The sequence below is a fragment of the Mauremys reevesii genome, linkage group 11 (assembly GCF_016161935.1).
Source record: "Mauremys reevesii isolate NIE-2019 linkage group 11, ASM1616193v1, whole genome shotgun sequence".
In the NCBI taxonomy this organism is placed as follows: domain Eukaryota; kingdom Metazoa; phylum Chordata; order Testudines; family Geoemydidae; genus Mauremys; species Mauremys reevesii.
The window spans coordinates 19,178,329-19,200,726 of record NC_052633.1 but is presented as its reverse complement, the minus strand read 5'-3'; the positions used below and the strand labels follow the sequence as shown (position 1 = coordinate 19,200,726).

Genomic DNA, 22,398 nt, shown 5'->3' with positions numbered 1-22,398 from the left:
TTTGTCTTTTTGTTCTTTCGTGCCAATCGAAGAATCATCCCAAAATGTTACCTTTTTTGTTTGTTTGTCTGAAATAATTTCTGTTGGTATAATTTTGTGTTTGTGCAGTACCTTGTATTGTCTGCACTTCTCCAGAATCAGCATCTGAAGTTCCTTTTTTAATTTATCCACCTTATCCCTTCCCCCTCCTTTTGTTTCTCTGGATTACTTTAAACAGATGCGCTCAGGTCAGCTTTCCCGAAAGCTGTGGGGATCAAGCAAACGGCTCAGCCAGATTTCATCGGGAGAGACTGAATATAACACTCAAGATTCCAAGTGATTGCTGCTCCTGAATTCTCTCATGGATTCCAGAAATTTGTTTAGTCTTTTGGTCACTCTAAACATATCTCTCAACTTTCTGATGAGTGTTTCAGGGACTTGTCCTTGACAGTCAGTTGAAGACCAACATATGGTAGAGGTACAGTAATTTACATATGCACACATGCAAATTAGCCCACAATTGCTTTTATTGCTTTTTTCCTAATCACATTGATTTGGTAGCAGAAGAACTCTTTCAAGATTATGTGCTGGAACTGAGTTTCAGAGAAAGACCTCTAAGTGCATTAAAACACAAATGATATCATATACAGGTGAATAATGCTAGATATTCCTCTCTTGCTTGGAAGATATTAACTCAAATTCAAGGAAAACATCCCATTCTCATCTTACATCTTTGTAATTCCAGGATCATAAACTTAAAATTCCTTCAATTGCAGATATACTGATAAAATTGAGACAGTTGAGAGTTATGACCTCAAATATATTCTTCAGACCAATCAGCTTGCTGTGTACTACTGTAAATGATTATTAATAATCCTCTATTGCATGGCTCCTGAGAGAATCCCTTTGAGAATGTTCTGCAGGGAGCACCTCAATGGCACTACTTGATTGTCAGAAATTGTTTAACTGACGTACAACAATGAATTATAACCTGGTAGGAATTGGGGTAGGGTGAATATTTGCTGCAGAGCATTCTTTATGTTGTTTGGCAAAGCAACACACACATTTAGAAATCCCTTGCATGTTTTAAGGCCTCGTATTAATACAGAGGGAATGAGAATCACATTTCCATGTCTGTCAAGATTGAGTTGTTCTTCATTAATAGCATAATTACTGCAAACCAAAATGTCTAATTTCAACATTAAGATCACTTGAAAAACTTTGCATCATAATTTACCTTTACCATACCTTGTTTCTTGGCTCTGTATTTGTCAGACAAGTAACCTGGTTTAGCCATATTCATGTTGCTGGAAAAGTCAGTAGAAAAATCCAGGTACTATATGCATATGTGGGAGAGGAAGACATCACAGCCCTGCATATACGGTAAACAACAAAAATAGTACTCAAAAGCTCAAGTACTCTTGGGAAAACTTTACCTTCAGGGCAAAGGGTAAAAATTTTTAGGTGGGAATATGACTATATAAATAGAGGAAAATATTGTTCCCTTACATCGTTTGTGGAAGTGGTAATAATTGAAAACAAGATGTCTCTGTAGCCAATGCAGATACAGAATTGATTTAGTTAATACTTCTCAGACACCTCTCCCCTCTTCTTCCTTATTTTATTACTTATGGAAGTATGTGTTGTATCTTTTCTAAATATTGCCTGATTTCCCCTACCACTGGGGAGTTGTTGAACTACCGAGGCACCCCATACAGTATAATCTAATTTCATTCATTTTAGTGCAATATTTCTTGATAGTCTATAGAAGTAGTAATCACTTTTTCCAAGACACATTTTTTCTTAAACCAACATCCCATTCTTAATTTCATAAAGAAAATAATGATCCTATATCATGCTTTTATACACTGAATATTTTAATGACCTTATTACTAACTAATCTAAAAAGAATTGTGTTGCTTGTTTTAACCGTTACTTTCAAATTATATCAATTATTACATTGTTATATCTGATCAGTGAACAAATTAAATGAGATTATGTATAACTGTAACACTAATCACTGTGACAGATCAAATCATCTGGAATTTATGTGGAAATGGAAACATTTCTCTGTGGCACTTGTCAGTATGATATTTAACCCCATTTCTCTCTGTCACTCACTCCCTCTCCCCCTCACCTCCCCACTTTGCATTGAGTTATGGACATGGGAAGAAAGTCTACATGGAAAAAAATATTAACTAGTTACTGATACAATAACAATAGCAAGGATACTCTGGAAGTATTAAGTGTATGTGAATGTGAAGTAGGTTTGTCTATTGTAATTTCAAAAGTAAGAGATTTTGAAGAGTTATTGAGACAGAAGTTTAGAAGAATCACAGTTTTGAATGTGTGATTTTATTATAGTTAAGTGGGATTATATTGAATTTTCAAATGAATTTGCTTGAGGGTACTGTGGTGATGGTTTTACAACTGTACATTTAAGATCTTAAATGTGTATATTTGGAATTTTTTAAAACTAGCAGAATCAAAGTGGAGAAATTTAGTAAGTTAATGTTCTGCGTAATGCTTGGCCAGAACATAAGTCTTTCTGTTGTCATTTGTACAGAGAGGTTCACATGTGAGTTTTTGAAAGCATCTTTATTCGTATTAGGTATTTTATGCAAAAGTTTTAATTTTTGAACTGGTGAACATTTTAGCATTTGTATCCATGGAAGAAAATCAGGGAAACTGGTCAACCTCCACAAAATGTAATGTAGGTTCAGAAATTGGAGAGATGCGGGCATTTGTATTATAATAATGATAATCTGAATATATAACACTTTAATCCAAGGATTTCAGTGCTTTACAAACTGAAATTCGTTAAGCCTCACAAATGTTAGCTACTGGTATAAATTAGAGCTGCCCTCATAATGCTCTGTCTTGGCGCTAAGGGACCAACCCTGCGCAAAGCAGCAGCAAGATCATGGGAGTACAAAGGTGAGTGTTAAATCACATTTACACACTACTTGCATTTTGTGCAGATTGGCCATAGCTGAGCATCTGATCCCTTGAGAATGAAAGGTGCTACTTAAATTCCAATTTGTCGTCTTTTCATGCACCAGCAGCAGTCAGTTTTCTCAACTGCTCAACAATGTCTATCTGCAAGCAGCACTATACTTTGCTTAATCTGTAAAAGGAAGCTGTAAATAAAAGATGCAGTGTGTATGTGAGAGCTATAAGTAAGGAAGAATTTACCTGGTGTTCCACTTGTTTTTGTTTAACTTATTTTCTTTCAATTTTTCTTGAATTAATTATACCATTTTTTTGTGGTTTTATAGGTTGTGGCTGGTTTGCAGTCCACATTGAGCAGTGGACACTGAATTAGTGCACTGCACTTCTTCTAAGATTTACATTTTTACTTTTGATGACTCTTCAAGCTAATAGTGCTCTTGGATACCATCCCCTCTGTTCTTCTCGGAGAGGGAAAGTAGTTCTCAAAATACAAGTTCTCTTTAGTCTTTTTACACTACGATTTATTTATTTAACTTTGTTTTAGAAAGTAAAGCTGTGACATGATGCAGTTCTGACTATGAATTCAGATCAGGCTAGTCTGAATACACAGTTGCTTTATAACACTAAGAATTTTTAAAGTCCCTTTTGTAGGTGTTCTTGTCTTTTGTTTAACCATTGGAGGCCACAGTGATATCTATGGAAACTAAAAAATATAGCTTACCTGTGAGGTGGACTTAAAAGAAAAGCTAAGTCAGCACTGTAAACATATGTTTGTTTGTTTTTTAAAAAAAAAGCTGAATATTGGCTCATCTCCGCCTAGTAATTAATAAACTGGATTCACCAGTTAGCAGTATTCAGTAACTTCCACTTACAGTTTGGGGAAGTGCTTAGAATAATTTTGTTTCCAATAAAATTTGTGTTAGATTATCAATGTTATCCATTTATGCTGCAAGCCTCAGTGGTGGTAATTCTTTTTGGTTGTCTTATTTTTATGTACTGGGGAGAATGTTATCTAATATCATACTAAGTGTTCATTGGGGAAATGCCAGCATTCAAAGAGTTATACGCTCATTGTCCAAGTTAAGGTTAAAAAAAACACGTGGGTAATATTGCATCAGCGTATTCTTTATTTTCTGTGTATCATACTCACCTTATGCAATCTTTGAAACTTTATCTTTTCCATCATCCACCTATCTTCCCACCACCAGCACACACACAAAAAAACCCTGTTTAAACAATCTTTTTCCTCTTATTTAAAATATTTGTGGAGGGGGGGGAATCTTAATTCAGAAAGCACCAGTAAGATCTTTGATTAATCTAGATATTCATCTAAGCAAAGCTTTTCTTCAATACCTGCTTTAACTACAAATATTGTTATAAATTTTTAAATTTAAATGTCATATGGGCTTTTAAGTAGCCTACTGAATTGACTGTTTTGATAAAGAGCCTCTTTAATGTCTTAAAAACAGAGTTCTCTTGTAATGCAAAGGATTAAAACAATAGTATTCCGCCCCGTTTAAAAAAAATAAACCCCACAATCTAGGAAGGGATAGCCAGTGAGTGATCTCCCATTACTCTGGGTTAAGATGGTTGTGATTTAATGGAATTCAGTGGGTGTTGGCCATCTAACTCCCTCAGGCTCTTACGAAAATCCTGCCCATTATCTTTAAATGTTCTTACTTGAGATTCCATATATAGCTATCATCCACTAGAAAAAGATTTCATCTTGTAGGTTACTTTTTGAAGAAGTATGTTTGTGTATGGACTGCAGTACTGTAGAGAGTTTGAGACTAGGTTACATTTTTTTCTTTTCTTTTAAAAATCTGATCTTTTATTTGGAGGAAATGCTAAGACTCTTTATTAAATATACTATTAGGCCTAATCCTGTGAACCAGCTGAAGGCCCTAATTCTGGAAAGCACTCAAGTGTTGTCCTGAAGGGGAATGCTTTCTTGAACCAGCTCATTGAGCTTACTACTGTGACAGCAATGGAGTGACTTGCAGTTGTGAGCAGTATATCTGTTAATGTTCAGAGGATTGGGCATATAGATTCTCTAAACATCAGATTAAATTCTACAAATCAGGAATCTTGAACAAATCTTCAGTCTCAGATTTGATTAACAGAATGAACTAACTATATGCTGAAATGTTAATAGTTCTACACAAGCTAAGTATTAAGAGGGTTAAGAAGTTTTTAAAAGAGGTTGTTCTTAGATCATTTACACTTCACGATACTGCTATGCAGTAATGGTGCAAACTGGGCTATTTTTAATCCATTTTATTGAGTTTGTCATTCTTTGTAGAAGTGCAGTCATGGGTGGCTATGTAACAAATAATTAAGATCCACAAGTCTGAGATGTAAGTACCAGGAAGGTACTTAATCAAGTGCTCCCGTGACAAACTGTAATGATTTATAGATGTAGTTTTAAAATCATTTCTTCTGCTGAATCTCAAGAGTTGCATTCAGTATTACAAAGGTGAACTTCCTCCCTTGTTTTGGTGGTAGAGTTTTCTAATAGCCATCTGTACATAGCCTCTCTGGATGCCCACATCTGAGGCAATACAGGCAGGGAGTTCAGTGGGTGAGTCCATGCATTCTGAGGAACCCAGTTTCACTCTATATTCCTCACCTCTTCTAATACCCCTTGTTATTCCACTCTTCCAAAGGTCTGCAGTCTCCTGCCAGGCTACTGCAATTCAAACTAGGTAGCGGGAGCTGTACAGATAGTATAATAGGGTTGACCCCTTCCGTTGGAGCCTAAGCACCTTAGCATCACTGACCTCGGGACTGAGTACAAGAAAGCAAGATAACCTAAAAGGTCTATTTTGTCTATCCCAAGGTGACAGTCCAGAATTGTTCCTTACACTAAACGTAGAGTGCTTGGTGTAGCTTAAATGTGTCAGGTGCTAGGGTTTCCATTTCTACTCTTGGAAAATAGTTCTACAGTCTAATAAACCTGATGCTTGAGGAACTATTGCTGATATTTAATCTAGACTTCCCTTTGTTCAATTTCTTCTCCCACACTGAGCTGTATTCCCTTGGACACTGGGGATGTTTTCTTTCTGTTTGATACCTAAGTCTTTCACATCCTATATTTAATTGCCAAACTGTGCATATATAGTTATTTCAGTCTATCCTCAGAACCCAGTTCCTCTAGCTCTATTCATGTGTTGCTCCCATCTGGATTCTTAGACATTTCTGGTGCTCAAATCTGACTGCTCTATGGGGTCTTGCTACTAGTGTATAGAAATCGTACTGGCTCTTTCCGACACTGCAAACTGTCCGCTATTTCTAGCCATCCTTCCAAAATGCTGGGCAGGGAGGGTCTCCTGTTCCAATCATAGTTCCCAACCATGGGGTGAGGGTAGATACAGGGTTTCCAGTTTTAAACTATGACCTCACCCAAGCAAGAGAGCGAGATTAAATATCCAATAAAATTTGCCAGTGGGGAGGGAGTGGCAGAGGCCAATTTTTTTTAATATAACAAGGACAATTTTCAAATGCCAATAATGAATTTTTATTCCTAAACTGAAACCATAATTTGCCTAGAAACAAACCCTTAAAACCAGAAATCCCATGTGCATCTAACTAGGAGATTTTCTTTAGTCATTAACAAAAGCTGTGTTCAGTGGTATCCTAACTTAAAGAAAGTAATTGTAAGGACTCAAGTAGTGAAAGTTCGCTTTGTGTTCTGCTCCTGTAATGAGCTCTGCAGGAGCAGTCCAGGCATTGCTCAGTGAAGGGTTAGAGCCATGCTGTCTGTAAAAAGCCACCCTCTCTGATCAATTTCTTGGAGATAGTGCTGCTACTTAAAACAAAGTTTTCTTAAGGAGTTTTAAGAGTGGAAAATGAAACTCACTAAGATGTGCCTCAGCATTTGCTTAAATCGCTATAACTTTTGGTGGAAAGAGAACACTAAGCCTTATTTATAGTGTGACAATTAACCATCTCTTAATTCTAGTAATTATGATTGTGCAATTATATGATTACAAATGGATTTAATGCCAAAAATGCCTTTAAATAAAGTCAAATTTTAGTTAGTTGAAACTAGATATATTCAACACTAATAACCTTCTAGCAGTGTAATGAATTTGCTGTTAGTATTCTGTGCAATACCTTCATCCCTTCTGGGTGCTTTTACGATTTCGTACATACTGTTTGTCTTATTTTAATATGTATTATGTTCCAATGGCTAAGTTCTAATAATTTTAAGTGTGTATATTGGCTAATGTTGGATTTGTTTCTGTACAGCATGATGGAAGATGTTTTAAAATTTTGCACTTTTTCTAGTATTTGCAAATTTGTAATCTAAATTTTTAAATGCACACTTATTTTGTACATAATGATTATTAAATTAGCTTTGTATATAACAGCTGGGGCTGGAGAAAATAAATAATAATCAAATGTATGATTTCTCTGTGCTTTTTTCATGGTGTGGTCCAGGTATTTATAACTATACCAAGAGGGTTGGTGTATTTAAGACAGGAACCATTACTAGTCTGTTGCACTTTTTATTAAAACAGGTAATAAATAATAGGCTCTGGAGGGGGAATAACAAGTGGGAGGAAAAAACCTAGGCTAGACAGCATGAACTGATGTGACCTGGCCTCCTGGCCTTTAGTGAAGAAGGAGCAGATCTCCCTTCAGCAAGCAAGTGAATAGGGGAGTCTTTGTGCTTCCAGGTAAGGTGCTGTCAGGAAAGGCTGGAGAACCATAAAATCTTCAGATGGATATAGGTTTCTGGTGATCCTATTTCAGTCTCCCTTGCATGGCAAATCCTTATTTCAGCAGCTAAGGGGAGAAGAGGGAGCTGCTTTCTCTCGTGCCCCCACAATTCGCTACACAAACTACTAAATCCATACTACAGCTTGAATCGCTCTAATCTGGCACTCTCTGGTCCGTCAACATCCGTGGTCCAGCATAGGCGCTAACTCCGTGGGTCCTCCAGGGCTGGAGCACCCACAGAGAAAAATTAGTGGGTGCAGAGCATCCACCGGTGCCAAGCTGCCCCCTCTGCCTCTTCCTCTTGCACGCCGACGGCCCCACACTTACCAACTTCTCCTCCCCCCTCTCAGTGCTTGCAAAGCGCTGTGAACAGCTGATTCGTGGCATTCAAGCTCTGGGAGAGAGGGGGAGGACCTGAGGCCAGCATTGGAGCGGCCGGCTGAGTGCAAAGCCTGGGGGTGCTGCAGCACCCCCCGCACGCCTACTTCCCATGCCTGTGGAGACCTCCTGTGGTTTGGCAAATTCTCTGGTTCAGCACCGGTCAGGTCCCGAGGGTGCCAGACTACAGAGGTTAAACCTGTATAAACTAGCCTCAGGAGGGTATTCTCCCCTAGTGCTGCAAGGTAATGTTTGAGATTAGTCAATTCCTACAAAAATAAAAATGGTGAGTAATGAGTTCTTTAAATCGTGCTTTATTTACAAAATGTATTGTTTCCAGACCCGGGATCTCCTCCTTTCACTATCTTCCTTTAGCATCTGGTATTTCACTGCAGGAAAGGTCAGGGCTTCTGGGAGTTGCTATCGGTCAGAAGGAAACTGAAATCTGTTCCAGGCTCATGTTCAGTTGGTTTCTCACCTCTGGACCGAAGACAAGAACCATGCTGTAAACTTGGCAGTCAAAGTACAAAGGTGAACAGTCTATTTTGCTTCCTTTTACTATCAGATCTGGGTCCTGGAAGCTATGTGGAACTCTTGGGCTACTTGCTATTAGGTATTGAATCTTATGGCCTAGTCCTTCACCATTACTCCAATCCATAGTTTTTCCTCATGTGACTAAGAACTACAAGTTTAGGCTTTTAGGACTCAGTCTGGCACCCATTACCATCCAGTAAGTGAGGATTGCTGTGTCTACAGATAGCTGGGAGTGAGTCTCCCAGCCTGGGGAAGGCCACCTCAAGCTAGCATGCTAAAAGTAGCAATGTGAACATTACAGCTTGCACTCTCAAGACTGCCCAAGCTGGAACAGGTACACTGCTATTTTTAGCACCCCAGTTTGAGCTGCACTGGAGCTATACCCTATGGGATCAGGCCCTGAACTAGTAAGGCTCATTTACCAGTACACACAGCTGCAACTCATTTTTGAAAGGGCACGTTGTAGCCCAGTAACTGTGAATGGGTGTAACACCCCACAAGGGTACAGTATAAAGGACAAATGCAACCAAAACTTTAGCTTTATCCGTGGTTCTCCTTTATTACAATATCAGCCCACCTCAAACTATCCCCACAAAGCAGGGAAGAATTCCCATTTTACAGGTGGGAAATGGAGGCAAGAAATTAAATGACTCCCCTACTGTAGGTTGACACAGGAAGAACCAACAGAGCTAGCAACTGAACTGAGATCTCAGAGTCCCTGTCCAGTGTCTTAACCCCACAATCATCATCCTTTCTGCTGTTGAAGAAAAACACAAACTTTGATTAAAAGCTGCACAGAATTGAATGCAAATTGAATACCTCAAAAACAGCCTTGCTCCAGTTACTCCTTGCAGGGTGGCTTTGTCTCCTTCCACTAGTAACATTGTTCCTTCGCGCAAACCCTGAATTGACAAGAAATAAAACCCCAAGCTGTCATTTGCGCTCCAAAACCAGAGATCCAAGTTAACTGGGAATTCTTAATTTAACTGGGAATTTATCACTGAGGATTGACAGGTTCTTGTCCCAAGATCAGACCTAGTATTATTCAAATTATTATATAGTTGGGACTCTCGATGTGCACAGTTGCAACACTCACACTATAGGAACTCTTCTGAATTTACAAGTATTATTAATAAATTTAGCACAGTCACAAACACTAACTCAGTAAGGTAGATAGCGATAATACAAAAAGTATCTCTGATTGAGCATCTAACCACCAGTTACCTTAAGGGTTATTTTATTTCAGCTCGCTTAAAGCATTTGACTCATCTCTGGCAACCTGGTGTTAATTTTAACTAGTAGTTCTCACAGTGAACCGTATGGTCTCAGATGGGCAAGTCCCAAGATACACTGTTTGGGCACAGACAGGAATTACTGCCTATATGCTGACTCCATCCCCTGTGCCTAATAAGGATGGCACTTCTTCAGAGACGGAGGCACTAGGACAAGTAGGTAAATCATAGCTAGTGTTACAAGGATGATTTCACTTTCTACAATCAGTTCACTGTGTCTTTAAAACACGTGAAGGAGAAATAAAATGGTTCCTTGTGATCCTTCATTAGCTTTAACTACCATCATTCTCAAAGTCTAGTTTGTCAAGATTGCCATACAGCAACCAGTGGAGTCTGTTAGAAACCACAACTAGGTATTTCGCAGACAGCAGGGATTGGGTATGCTGGCTAGGATGGAAAACCTCTGAATGCTGACCTCCTACACAGCAGTGTGTTGTCATGACAAGTGTTTAGTGATAAGGATGCTTTGCCCCCAGCTCCAGCCTCAGGTCCACTCCGTCCCCTACTCTGCCTCTAGCCCCAGTTCTGCCTTCAGCCTAAGCTCCTCTGCTGAGCCAACTGTGCTGTAATGGAAGGGGGCATGGTCAGATTCCATTACTGGTAAGGGGAGTGTGACGGGAAGAGTTTGGGCACCACTGCTCTACTCTCTGCAGCTAATGGCAGAGAGAGGCAGTGCTGCATACAGGGTCTTTCTTGCATAGAACGAGAAGCCTTGAATATACAGGATGCAAATTAGAGCAACCTGAACAAGGTTGAAGCTAGCAGTGAAAAGTCTCTGTGGTAGAAGATGGATAGAAAAGCCTATGGGAAAGATTAAGACATCTAAAATTCAATACCTGATTGGAGAGGGTCCATTCATATGACTGAGTTCTGGAGATGAGAGTTTGATTGGGATGTATTACTCACCAGTACTGGAGGGGTGTTTGGTTCCTCATGATACTGAAGTATCCTCTCTGCACGAGTCTCCTGGAATAGTAGGATCTAGTGTGAGTCTAGGTTTAAGTAATTTCCGCTATATGATATTTAGCTAGAATTTAGAAACTTCTAGCTAAATATCACAAAGCACTTCAAGAAATGTTAACTTGATAATGTTTCCTAATGTTCCTATGAGGTAGGCAAGTATCATTCCCACCTGAAAAATTTCATTTCCTTGAAGCTTATGGATGTAATATTGGCCATACTGAAGTCAATCGCAAGATTGACTTTACTGCAGCCAGGAGTTCACCCTGTATCTCAAATACTAACCTTTTGTTAAAATGTAGCAAACAAAAAAAATCTAAATTTGGAAACCCAGAAAGGTTCCACTTCAATTTATTTTAAGGTTAAGGAACTATTTGATTAAATATCGCTCTGTCCCTCATACTTCTGGAGGTAGGTCTGTAAGTTATTTCTTAATGAAGGAGATAGGAGTCTCCAGAGAAAGGGGACAAGGTTTCCACCACTGAACTAGCTACATATTTCTCCTTAATAGAAATGACATTTAAAGCCCTAATCAGGTTTCCTTGGTGGAGAACTCTGCCATGTAACCACGTTCCCTTGGAGTTGTTGGTGAGCTGAGGGACAGAAATAAGCAAGCGCAAAGAAGGGATAGAAGGACACAAAGGGAAAGAAGAAAGCCAGAAGGATTTATGAAAAGGTCAGAGGAACACAAAGGGCAGAGACAAGCATTTTATATTCCACAGAGCTTTGCCTCCTAGAAGTTCTGCAGAAAATTGAGTAAGAAATACTGTTAGCTTGCCTCTAGAGCAGCAGCCAGTTTTTTCTCCCTGCAAAACTGATTTAACTGTACCTGTATATCCACATCTTAAAACAGACCTACATTTAAAAAGTTTGGTTCCGGGTCCTCCATTTCTCCATGGTTCTGAGCTGGAGAGTATCTTTTATTGTCTCCAAGAAACTGCCTGTGTGCGGATGGATACCATCCTTGTAAATAAAAGGCTGAAGTACTTTGTATCATAGGAGCAAAATTCCAGGAATTGTGCTATTAGGAGTTAACTACACCTCTGCCTCGATATAACGCGACCCAATATAACACGAATTCGGATATAATGTGGTAAAGCAGCACTCCGGGGAGGGCTGCGCACTCCGATGGATCAAAGCAAGTTCGATATAATGCAGTTTCACCTATAACGTGGTAAGATTTTTTGGCTCCCAAGGACAGCGTTATATCGAGGTAGCGGTGTAGTTGCAAATTATAGGTAGTTTGTTCAGCTATTACACTTTAAATTATCCTAGCTTCTTACTGAGTAGACCTAAATGCACAGCTCTGCACCTTAGTCTATGTATATGGACTCTATATTTGATGTTATATTTTCCCCTCTGAATTCCATTTACAATCTGAGCTCACTTTATTTGAGAACTTAAGGTTTATTGCTGAAGTGCCTTGGGGTGGGTGTAGTAACTTCCATATCCCTTACATGTTCCATAAACCAGGGGTTCTTAGATGGCCTTCACTCCACCCTGACCTGAAAGTCTCAAAAGCAAACTCCTGTAGATGTGTATAAAGCCTCAAGACATTTCTAGATGGAATGTCACAGTGGACCAGCAAGTTAGACAGTCTATGTTGAAAGTTTTCCAGAAATACTGCATTTTACCCAATGCTGCAGGTATCGTTATTCAAGTTTGTTTTAAGTTTGCCCTTTAGTATTCTCCCCTGCCCACCTAAGCAGTACACATCACAGTAATATTAACAGTATTAGTCATCAAAAGGCCTGAGTTAGCCATCAAAACTTGTTCAACCTCAGTAATACTGTTGCCAAGTAACCTTCCCATTCCCAAGGAAAACCTTCCAGGAGGAGGCTAGCAGTAACAAAGGTTCCTTTGCTTCATTTACACTTCAGACAACTCCAGCAGGCAGCTGCTAGACAGCAGCAAGCTTTACAAGTCACAGCATATGCACGTTGTACTCATACTTTAGTGTACGAGCTCTGCAGCTGGCGGAGAGGTACTTTACTTACACCCATGTGAGTGCTGTTAACATCTGGATCCAAGTAGTGGGGGTTGATGTTAAAAGGAACCAATCCAAGGGCCTGCAGAGAAGGTGGGTACACGATTGGCATGTCATTGGTTGTGTTGATGCTGATAGTAGCTACGTTAGTTCCTGCACTGGACCCCATGTATGGAATTCCATCCTGGAAGATAAAGCAGCACTGTAATAGGAAACTCAGTTCTTGATGCCAGAGATGCCTTTTGAAACTGTCTGAGAGAAGAGATGTAAAAAGTAAGATAAAAAAATTGGTGAAGTCAAACTTCCCAACTATAATATCTTTAATGCTAGACGGGGAAAGTTGAGGTGAAGTAACTACCTCAAAATTACATACTCTGAGGCAGAGCTGATACTAAATCCAGATAAACTCAATCCTGTGCCTTAACATGTCAAACTCTGTAGGAAATGATAGTGCATATGTTCTGACAATACTCACTGGTGAGAAAACATGCATATTCTTAGACAACATTATGCTTACGTTGTTTGTGTTATTTACCAAGCATGTCCCGGGGTTGTTTCTGTTGGCAGCACAGCAAGTGTGTGTCTATTATATTTTTATGAATTCATTTTCATTCTGTTCAAAATAGCCTAAACTTTTGGTGTCGCTGGTGCTTTTGGAGGCTAAGACCATTTTGCCCCAAGACTTCTACCCCTAAACACAGGTAAGGTTGCCAGATCCTCTGGTGGTGTAAATCTGCATAGTTCCAGTGAAGTCCGTGGAGATACATCAATCTAAACAACCTGTGAGCTGAGTGCTGCAATCCTAACCATACCATCTGAAGTTCTGAAAAGTTAATATTGTTATAATGCAAGTACAGAATTTGAGATATGTTCACTATCGAAGGTCCCTGCTGGAAAAATGTTTCATGCTGGTTTGAATGGAGAGGCAAGTGGTTACTGTGTATTGGTTTTTAAATCACTACTTTACTTAGGACCATATCTTTGAAAGTATATACGCTCCCAATCAGACTGATTTCAAATGGGAGTTAGGCACTAAATACCTTTACAAATCTGGCCTTTGATTCACAGAGATAAGTGTACAAAATTGCTGAGAACGTCAAGGTTTTCACAACTAAAGCCTGGTTCTCTTTTTGATAGTAGACTGCTGAGTTCCTGCCTAGAGTATCAGTAAAAAGCTCTTTTCAAAAGGCCACAACTTTCAGTTTCTTACAGTTCCAGTCAGCTTTGTCACATCAACAGCATCTAGTTTGAGGTGTTGATTCACCCCTTCCCTTTGAAAGTGTCATCAAGAAGACAGGCCAGCAGCTGGGTCTCATGTTCTCTCGAATGCCAATTTTGAGTTTGTGCTGGCTTCCAACTGGCTACTCAGTTCCTCCAGACTTCAAGACAAAGGGGAACAACGCCACCCTCCTCTTCACATTTGAGAAGAGCAATGGCCAAGTTTTCTTTCTCAATACTACTGCTCTGCACAGACAATATTTGTGTTCCACCCGGGAAGGAAAGAATTGAGTTCATTTGTGCCCAGAGATGTTAGCTAATGTGGGCTAAGTGTGCCACCCAAGATGGGTTACCAAAAGTACCAGCAAGGGGAAGGTGCCAATAATTCAGGGAAGAGTCAAGCTACCAACTTCACGCTGAAGTGAAGTAGCTCTGAAGGTAAAAAGGAATAGTTCAAGGGAGCTTATGCCACCAGACCAATGCAAGGCACGGAGAATGTTAGACCTTTTAAAACAGCTCCTTGTTCTAACAAGGACCTGGTGTGGAGTGTCAGGAATTTTCTTAACAGAAAGAGCTTGGTGTAGGAAGCATTCCGATGAGGCTATTTGGATCAACATAATACCATAGCTCATATCCGCAATCACCCAGGCTTCATCTGTGTGGACTGCAGTAAACCACCCCAAATAGTGTGGAAATCTGTAGCTTCTTCCTGCATGTCTTCAGTAGAGATGTTAAGTGTACCTCAAATGTACTAGAAGCTGTGCAGCATCAGAGATCAACTGACGGATCCAAGCAATTTGCTAGGTAGCTATTTTTGCTGGGTTGAAAGCAGTTGCTCAATTAGGCCTAGTCTACACGGGGGGCGGGGGGGGGGGGTTCGAAAAAAGGTACGCAAGTTCAGCTACGCGAATAGCGTAGCTGAAATCGAAGTACCTTAGCTCGAACTACTTACCCGTCCTCACCGCGCGGGATCGAAGTCTGCGGCTCCCCCGTCGACTCCACCACTGCCGTTCGCGGTGGTGGAGTTCCGGAGTCAACGGGAGCGCGTTTGGAGTTTGATATATCGCGTCTAGATGAGACGCGATATATCGAACTCCGAGAAGTCGATCGCTACCCGTCGGCCCGGGCGGGTAGTATGGACGTACCCTTACTCTCAGCCACATCATTAATATGGCCCAAGTCAGCGGTATTTGATGAGAGCTCCGTGAGGGAGATTCTGTGTGTATGTGTCTCGGAGGGTCAGTAAGTTTGGACGCTCCTGATCTAAACCATCCCTGACAGGTGTTTGTCTAACCTGCTCTTAAAAAATTTCCAATGATGGAGATTCCACAACCTCCCTAGGCAATTTTTTCCTGTGCTTAACCACCCTCACGGGAAGTTTTTCCTAATGTCCAACCCTTGCTGCAAGTTAAGCTTGTTGCTTCTTTTCCTATCCTCGGAGGTTAAAGAGAACAATTTTTCACCTATCTCCTTGTAACAGCCTTTTATGTACTTGAAAACTTATGTCCCCCCTCAGTCTTCTCTTCTCCAGACTAAACCAATTTTTTCAATTTTCCCTCATAGGTTCTGGCAACTTGCTGCATACTCACATCCTGCATCAGTCTAATATGAGTAAGGGTAGTTGGGTACAACAGGGCCTGCCTCAGTGGTATCGCCTTGTGGCCCAAAGAGGCACTACTCACCCAGTCACAGGGTCTCTGACAGCCGGCTGCTGCCTTTCACAGGGGCTAGGGCCATGGCGCTTTGGCCCTCTGGCTAAAGCAAACTTGACTCCCGTCTCTTATGGGGTATTAAAATCCAAAAATAAAGGAATACCATAAACTCAAAACCAGGGTTGGTTGAGGAGTCTTCAGCCAGATCCAGCCCTTCTACTCAGAGCTTGTCTTCAGGCAGCCAGTCCTTTTAGTCAGTTGGTCTTCCTGGGCCTGGTCAACCCATCCAGGCAGTGTTTGAGAAATCTTGCATTACAAAGACTAGTCTGAAGTCAGAGATGAAACAGTTATGTTTCTTCATGGGAGAAGAGTTCCTTGATGTTCTGCTGCTGAGAAGCCTGAGTCCATGCACCCAAGCCTAGCTAAGGGAGCTGGAGGACTTGGGGGATTGGTACTAAGATACAGAGTCTCACTTCTTGGGGACTGGCTTGAATCTGAAGTACATGCATCTGGCATCTACTCTACACTATATGTGGGCTTGGCAGAAGTCAATTTTTATTTTTAATCATTTCTATGGATATCTATTTTAAGCATTCTCAATTTAAATTTTCAGTTGCACAAAATTATGGGTTTTGAGTATTTTTCAATTTTTATCTATTTACATTTTCACAGTTGCGGGACATTAGAGGGGTCAGAAAATATTTAATGACACACGTTGCAATTCAAAAAGTTAAAGCTTTATAACAGCTAAACACAGTATCATCATGTCAAAAATATACAAAATAAACAACCTTAAATCACACAAACAAGTTCTCAAGCATTTCTTACTTTGCATACCTGTACATTTTGATGATTAATTTTTTGTTTGGTTTATGTGTGTATGGTGAAATGGATGTTTATTGATAAAGCTAATCCTTCCAAGTCAAATTACATGTGAAAGGAGTGGTTGTTTCAATCGTGTTTATAGTGGACAAGATGGATACTTGACCTTCAAGTGTCTCTCTCCTGCTACCTGTATCCTGAGCCAGTCCATCTCTTCTTTCTGCCCACATGAGTTTCTTAAAGGAGAGATAATGGTTGATTTAACTCAAGTAGGGAGATGGTGGTTTATCCTTGGGAGAAACATATGGCAGCTATTACTAGATTACAGCATGAGTTACTAAATTTTGTTGAGGTGGCTATGAGTCTGCAGTTGAAGATATGGACATCAATAAAATGTTAAGGCCACAAAGGATCATTATAATCATTAGTCTGATTGCTTGTATAACATAGGACATAGCATTTCACCCAGTAATTCCTGCATAAAGCCTCCAGGCTTGAACCATAGTATTCTAAAGTGTAGCAACCATGTATAAGCAATTTAAAAAGCTTCTCCAAACACTAAGGAATACAAACCGAACAATATCCATCCATGTCCTTTGTAATTTAGTTTGTGAATCATTTAGGTTACCTCAAGAACTCTTTTCCTGATCTCCTGGAGCAGACTGTTGTCATAAAGAGCTTTCAAGAGCCGAAATGTGTTTCCACCACCTGCAGGAAAACAGTGTAGCTTTGCCTTATTTGAGACTGTAAGAATTGCCAGATTGGAAAACCCCAATGGGCCATCTAGTTGGTATCCTGCCTGCAGCAGCAGATAGAGCTAGCTGCTTCAAAGGAATACTGACCTCAGCTGGGGATCAGTTTATGCCCTAGACAATCTCTGTCACATTTACCCTAGCTAATGTAATTGAAGATACCAGTCTAATATGCACATGAGTAAAGTTTTTAAATTATTAGTCTCAACACAATCCTATACTATAGCGATGTGATCTCATTCCAGTTTTTAGGAAGATTTGATGTCTGAGAAAGAATCCAAAACTCAATTTTCTGTTTATTCAAACTACAAAAGATCATTCCTTCCTATGCTGACAAAGAATTTAGAGAAGGCGGCAAGAATCAGATCTAACTGGTAAGAACTTAACACTCTGAGAAGTGTCTTTATTAAAGCTTGGTGAATTTAGCGGGCTCAGTGCTGTGACTACAACTAGATTCCCTATTGGCAAATTGATTCCAATGCAGCAACTGCACTCTGGACAGTCGTGATTAGAAGAAGTTTATTAATGTCTGTACAAGAAGCAGACTAGACCCTCTTGGTCAAGGTTCATGATTTGACTACACTTTGTGCGCTTATGGAGAACAAGAACATTTTCTGAAGCATTTACAAATAAATTGAAAACTAGGTCTTGTAGCCTGATCCATAGATTATGTATTAATTATATTGATTACTTAAGAATCCTCAGTTATCACTTTGAGGATAGACAGGTTCTTGTCCCAAGCTCAGTCCCAGTATTATTCAGATTATTATATAGTTGGGAACTCTTCTATATTTACAAATAAATACATTTAGCACAGTCAAACCCTCCAACTCAGTAAGGTAGATAGATGTACTTTCTGTATTATCTCTGAGTATCCATGCTCGCTACATCTCTTGCAGAACAACCTGAAATGTTAGCCATTATCTTCCTCATCGTTACCTTCCTCCTCATCACCAGTGGCCATCATTCTGGTACATCTCCGGGGCAGTGGGCGAGAGATGCAGGGCTGATGGGGGGAGGAGGGCGGGAGGAAGCCAGTACAAATTACTGGGGCCTGGCGGTCCGGAAGGGGGTCCAGGGCCCAGCTTCCCTGGCATCGTCGGCCCTGTTTAGCCAGTCCACCCTTGCTGGGGGGCCTGAAAAAAAAATTTTTCACCGGGCCCCAAACCCGCTCTCGGCGGCCCTGAAGAGATGTAGCCCACAAGCTGGGAGGTAACTTTTACAATAGGTTACGCTGACACCATTGTGTCTAATGCATATTCAGGGGTTTCTCCACTCTTCCTTATTTGTATTTCCTCATCCTACTAATGTTGAGGTGTCCTTCTTATATAGGTTAGTATATTAATCATTTTAATTTATTATCATATACCATATATGTCAATTCATTGCCATGGCACTCTTGTGGTTGGATGTTCTTTCCAGAACTTTCCAAAAGCTGGTGTTTAGCTCATGTTTCTGTGGGTGGCTGATGTCAATATTGACAAAATTCCCCTTACACTCTTTCTCCAGTTCCCCAAAATTTAGGAGTTACTCTTGGGCCATGTATCTGTGCCAAAGTTCATAGGCCTCAAGCCTCATGCTAACTGCTGAAGCCAATGTCTTCAAGGATACAAGCCTGTCAGTTCCCTGCATTAGTGCTGAATATAATGAAGGCAAGGTAGAGAATGTAATAAAGGCAAGCTAGCCTTATGGGCTATAGTCTAAAGTTATGCTCAGCAAGGGTTGGTGTAGAAAATGCATTCAGTCACAGTACCTGAACTCCAGAAGAATTCAAGTCACATTATTATTTCTGCCTCCATCAAATGGGAAACAGCCTGGATTCTCTTGGTTTTTTAAAGCAATATTCTGTTACTAACCTTTTTTGTTCTGCCTTTGCCTCAAGTGTATTTTTAGTTTAGATGTCCAACCCAAGCCATGACAGTGTAGTATGTTGTTAGGAGGGCCAATCAGAGTTTAGACTTAAATTATAGGGTTTTCCAAATATAATTAATTCTCTTTAAATTGAGAGCTCTTGAGACAGACATCAAACCCTTATAGAATTTTTGTATTCCCAACATTTCAGCATTCCACTAGAGCATGAGACCCTGAAACAGATGTCAGTTTTCACTGTTCAGATGCAATATGACACGCAACAATATAAACAGTGAAATGTCTAAGTCTCTGCAAGATCAGGTCTTAACATGTAGCCCCCACCCCAATATACACTCCTAATCTTAATTAAAAAGGGAACTCTTAATTGCCACTGGGAACTAGAAATGTTTTCTTATCTGAGTTGTTTTTAATGACTAGCCCTCTTGGACAGAATCAGGTCTTTCAGGCCCGTTTCTCCTATATAAGTGTTGGGTGAGACTGCACTAATTTTTCCATGTTATACTTAAGGGAAAAAAAGGTCCAAAAACTAACACTTACCAATAAATATTGCTTCAGATTTCCTTACAGCTTCTACAGGATCTGAAGATTCATGAATACTGTCTAACCCATATCCTACAAGAAAACATGTGTTTATCTACCTTTGCCATTTCTATTTAAATAAAGATAAGATATAAGTCTCACCTATTTTCCAAAACCTCTTACAAGAAGCTACTAAGGACACATAGCAGCCAGGGTGGAGATGCAAAGTACTGTCATACAGTACAAGCTGGCTAGGAGGCAGGAGGTAGAAGGAGGAGGTCAATTTCAGCCTGGCAAAAGGTTAAGAGGTATGCGCACCACAGGATTGTTATAGCAATGGTGGTGTTAAATAGATTTATGGGTGTTCTGGAAAAGGAGATTAAGAGGAAGCTGGCAAACTTTAAAGATGAGTAGACAAAACTATTCATGCTAAGCATGATGAGAGAGAGAGTGTGGAAATTACCAGAGAGCCCTAACAGAAATACAGGATTGGGCAATACAGTGCAAAACGCAAGGCAAGGAATAATTTGCACTATTCAGACAAAGACATACTGGAATGAATAAATGAACTATTCATATTACATTGTTGAGGTTTCAGTTACCTGGAGACACACAGGAAAGTGGCCTGTTAGGTGTCATTGTGGACAGTTCAAAGATAACATCTGCTGTTATCTGTTGAGGGGGGATTTTGTTTTATTTTTGAAGGGCAGAATTGTTTAACTAGATCTTGTACACCAGTTAGACAGATATAGAAGTCATGCAACAGCCTCTAATCCTGGATACTGGCCCCGTGAAAAAGCTCGCATGTCTGTTCACCAGAAAAAAAACACTGAACTAAAGTTCATGCAAAATATTTTTATCAGTCACCATGTTGATTTCCCCCTCCCTCCCTTACAGAAACTCCAGGTCCATAAGCAGGATGCTGTCTTACCTAAACTTTCAAACTTCTCTCTTGCAGTCTTGGCATAGGCATCTCGATCATGAAGAGCGTAGGGAATAAACAAAACTCTCTTCACCTTCCTAGGAAGGACAGATAACATGATCACAACTTGGGCAAACAGTTTGGGCTTCATCAGCTTTGTTATATGGGCTTAACTAGTTGTAACAGCAGACCCAAAGTTTAACCTACTTGGTTTCTCTCTCTGTCCCCTACCCCCATTTAAATTTTCCTTGTGACCTAACAAGTTGGAGTTAAATGCAGAGATCACAAGTGGTGATGAAAGCTTCATATTGCTGAGTGGACATAAAGTTGCACGCTAACGGAGCGAAAGGGAAGGGTTGCTTTTCCTGATACAACCAAGAAGAGGTTTTAAGAAGGCCTAAGATAAAGTAGCCCTCCTCTTCCTTCCTTTTATTAAAAAAAAAACAAAAAAAAAACTGTTTGCTTTTTCTACTTCCCTCACCCACAACATCTGATTTCCAAAGACCTGAACATCATCAAATCATCTTCAGTGACAATGCTGATAATGGGTACTAACAATCTTTTAAAAATGAATAAAGTCCAGGCTGTGACTAACTTATGCCTGCTGTGTGACACGTGATTTACACTCCCATTTCTATCAGCCTGTGTTCAGCCCTACGAATTTCTCTGAAAACTAAATACTGCAGCATTATTTCTCAGTATACCAGTCTCTGGTCCAGGACCCTACATAGGGCCCTAGAAGGGCCACAGTCCCAATGCATCACTGTCTATACCAGAAATCCAGCCGTGCCTCATGGTCCAGGGAGCCCTTCCTCCCTGCCCCATACGCACACACACTCTACAGCACATTGTTTGATACATCTGCTTAAAATGTAACCACTATGTTCTCTTCGCTAGAGCATCCAAGACTGATCTATACCATTATGAAGTGCACAGGGCAGCACACCCCGTCTGTGCTTAGCAGACAGAGAGAGGCGGCTGCCATGAGTTTACACCCTAGTTCAGACACAGGCATTTAAGCTGGAATTTTTCAAAACTGCCCAGGGGATCTGGGCAACCCCATTCCTATTTAAATGATCGGGAACTGGGCATCCAAACACCGGTGGCAGCAGCTTTGAAAAGCACCTGCGTTGGTGTACAACTGGAAGGTGCTGCTGGTTGTCTGGGCACAGGACTAAAGAACAGGCAGCACTGGAAGCCCTGCCCGGGGGTCTCGCGAGAGGGAGGCACTGCAGAGTAGGCACAGACTCTCCGCTCGCTCGGGCCACTGGCCCAGGCCAGCACACGCGCCTCCCTCCAGCTCTTGGCGGGCGCCAGCAGGCACCACGTCTCGGGCAGCACTTGGGGGGGGGGGGAGGCACAAGCTGCCCCCTGGCTCTGCACACGCCGCAGGCACTAGCCCGGTGGGGCAGCGGAGTCTGGCTGAAGGCTTGTCCGGGCAGTGCCCAGCACAAGTCACGAGAGCAGAGCCGCCTCCTAGGGGGTGACCAGATGTCCCCATTTTATAGGGACAGTCCCGATTTTGGGGTCTTTGTCTTATATAGGCTCCTATTTTCCCCCCCCGCCCCGCCCCGGGTTTTTCACACTTGCTCGCTGATCACCCTACTGCCCCGGCGGGGTGGCGGGCGCCGGCACCTACTGCCCCAAGAAGCTCCGGACTTGCTGCTGGCAGTGGCCCAGGTACCCTCCGCCGCGCAGGCTGGAGTTGGACACCAGCAGCAGCCGCCTAGGGGGCCCCATCAGCGCAGGCGGGTGTAAAGCGCCGCTGAGCAGGGGCGGAAGCCGGCGCGCGGCCCCGCCCTGACCTCGGCCCCGGTGGAGGGCGGGGCTACCG

The 22,398-nt window shown here is 41.1% G+C and overlaps 2 protein-coding genes across 5 annotated transcripts in view; one reads left to right on the top strand and one right to left on the bottom strand.

Moving 5' to 3' along the window:
* The window catches only part of NBEAL1 (neurobeachin like 1), a 150,224-nt gene extending 142,885 nt beyond the window's left edge, over positions 1-7,339 (top strand). For all 4 annotated transcript variants that reach the window (XM_039494373.1, XM_039494374.1, XM_039494371.1 and 1 more), the window contains one exon: positions 218-7,339. In XM_039494373.1, coding sequence (XP_039350307.1) covers positions 218-319 — 102 coding nt within the window. In that variant the 3' untranslated portion in view covers positions 320-7,339. The remainder of the gene's footprint in view (positions 1-217) is intronic.
* A 989-nt stretch (positions 7,340-8,328) lies between these two features.
* On the bottom strand, positions 8,329-22,363 carry LOC120374649 (alpha-aspartyl dipeptidase-like). The gene is made up of 8 exons (XM_039494631.1): positions 22,204-22,363; positions 20,574-20,662; positions 19,661-19,735; positions 17,128-17,207; positions 12,818-12,991; positions 10,767-10,826; positions 9,388-9,470; positions 8,329-8,514 (listed from the first exon to the last, which is right to left on the bottom strand). Exons 1-8 carry the CDS (start codon positions 22,302-22,304, stop codon positions 8,436-8,438), a joined length of 741 nt encoding a protein of 246 aa, XP_039350565.1. The 5' UTR covers positions 22,305-22,363; the 3' UTR covers positions 8,329-8,435.
* Between the last annotated feature and the right edge of the window lie 35 nt (positions 22,364-22,398).